This window comes from Alosa alosa, chromosome 6 (assembly GCF_017589495.1).
Source record: "Alosa alosa isolate M-15738 ecotype Scorff River chromosome 6, AALO_Geno_1.1, whole genome shotgun sequence".
Lineage (NCBI taxonomy): Eukaryota > Metazoa > Chordata > Actinopteri > Clupeiformes > Clupeidae > Alosa > Alosa alosa.
Window position 1 is genome coordinate 35,000,291 of NC_063194.1, and position 2,500 is coordinate 35,002,790.

At 43.2% G+C, this 2,500-nt stretch overlaps 1 protein-coding gene across 1 annotated transcript in view; it reads right to left on the bottom strand.

The window, feature by feature from the left end:
• The window catches only part of frmpd2 (FERM and PDZ domain containing 2), a 57,695-nt gene that overhangs the window by 29,404 nt on the left and 25,791 nt on the right, over window positions 1-2,500 (bottom strand). The window contains 1 exon segment of the mRNA XM_048245536.1: window positions 1,945-2,104. Within this exon segment, the coding sequence (XP_048101493.1) occupies window positions 1,945-2,104 (160 nt within the window).

Here is a 2,500-nt window from a genome sequence, read left to right on the forward strand (position 1 = left end):
AATGTCGCATCAGGTGAGAATGTTGCATCAGGTGAGAATGTTGCAGGTGAGAACGTCACAGGCAGTGCTTGAAGTGGAGACAAAAAGGTGCCGGTGTTGTACGGTAACTGGCTTTCATTTTAACTGGCTGGACTGTTTACTTTGCCTCTGGAGTTAACGTAACCGCGCCATTCTTTTGTAGATGTGTTCAGCTGATGATTTAGCCTCCGATAGCTGGTCGCAGAGATCGTCTGTTTAACTCCAGTTCAAATAGAAATGTTTGTGATGCTTCACTTTGTTGTTTAATAAAGCTTTACAACACGATGTGTCGGCATTGGAAGTGTCAGGTTGTCTGTAGTAGCTACATGCGCTGGACCATAAATATCCCACCAAATAAACTCCACGTGGGTCTCGAACCGCTACTAAATTAAACTGCTTGTATGATAACCTGACATCTACCTGCTTGCTCCACAAACCAGCTGACATTTCGCATCGAAATTGGCTATACTTATACTATTAAAAGAGGTCAGCTAGTATATGTTATTGTATTTGTAGCGGGTTAACATGGCGGATCATGGTATCTGGCTACTGTGTTATCTTGCTACGTTGCAAAGTAGCCTATTTGAACGTTCCTCTGCTTTGAAGTTTATTCAGTGTGTTCCCAAATGCTTTTTAAACATGTTACTTATGCCAGTGCTGGAGTCGGCTCCTCTCCTCTCGCATTCATTGACTGCATTCGTTAATAGACTTGTTAGGTCATGTTCATTGACTGCATTCGTTAATAGACTTGTTAGGTCATGTTCATTGACTGCATTCGTTAATTGACATGTTAGGTCAGGTTCATTGACTGCATTCGTTAATTGACATGTTAGGTCATGTTCATTGACTGCATTCGTTAATTGACATGTTAGGTCAGGTTCATTGACTGCATTCGTTAATTGACATGTTAGGTCATGTTCATTGACTGCATTCGTTAATTGACATGTTAGGTCGCGTTAATTGACTGCATTCGTTAATAGACTTGTTAGGTCTTTCATTCAAGGTGGCAGCAACAAGAAGACAGCTAAGGTAGGCTAAAAATACACACCGGAAAATAACATTTTCGGAAAATGAAATTAGTATGACCTTTCGGAGCACTTACAACGTTTACAATACTTCGATTTGTCTGTAGACAATCTCACCACACTACCACAGAAGTGTCGTTCTATTTTGAACATTGTCAGCGTAAAATAGTTTGTTTTTGACGTGTCTATTCCCTTTGCACTTGCATTGTAAGACAATTTGGTGTTAATGCAAACGGCTGTCTTGCTATAAAACTGCACCAATTAATGTAATTATGCTCTCAAACAACTGTATAAACCTGACATCCAGAAATCAGTTTGAACCAGACATCCAGTAGTCAGTACTTCACATTAGGGCTGCACAATTATGGCAATCGTAATTATAATCACAATATGAACCAACGCAATTACCTAATCTCAATATGAACCAACGCAATTACCTAATCTCAATATGAACCAACGCATATACCTAATCTCAATATGAACCAACGCATATACCTAATCTCAATATGAACCAACGCATATACCTAATCTCAAAAGCTACAAATAACCTAGTTCATGTGGTTACATTTCTGACTCTCATATCCATGTCCTCCGTGTGTGTGTGTGTGCAGTGCTTGAGGGGCACATTCTGATTGGTCAGCTTCACAGTCCATTGGGATGCTGCGCTTCTTATGCATCGGCCGTGTGGGGCGGCCGTGTGGGGCGGCCGTGTGGGGCGGCCGCGTGGGGCGGCCGCGTGGGGCGGCCGTGTGGGGCGGCACAAATTAAAGACACATTTGGAACATTGAACTGAATCAGATCCCCAAATCGTGCAGCCCTACGTCACAATAGGAAATTCATCCATTAACACACTAAAATGTGTGTGTGTGTGTGTGTGTGTGTGTGTGTGTGTGTGTCTAACCTGAGGTAACACTGTGACTGAGCTGTCGGGAGTTCATCTCTTTGTGGAACTTGTGCTGCGCAGAACACAGTTCACACAGGTACTTGGCAATGTGAGAACGTTCCGTGTGGAACGTGTGTTTCTTCTTACTGGTGCTGCTCTCAATGAGGAACTTGCGCTTCTGAAGAGGAGAACCCAATAAGAACCCAATAAGAACCCCAAGATTTCACATTCCAACAAGAACCCCACAAGATTTCACATTCCAACAAAAGAACCCAACAAGGTTTCAGTACTAACACACACACACACACACACACACACACACACCTCACACACACACACACACGCACACACACACGCACACGCACACGCACACGCACACGCACACGCATCTCACACACACACACACACACACACACACACACACACACACATCCTCACACACACACACACACACACACACACACACACATACACACACCCTACACACACACACACACACACATACACTAGGGCTGTCACTTTACATTTGAAAATCGATTGCACAATCGATTGGACCAAACAACACAAGTTTCGA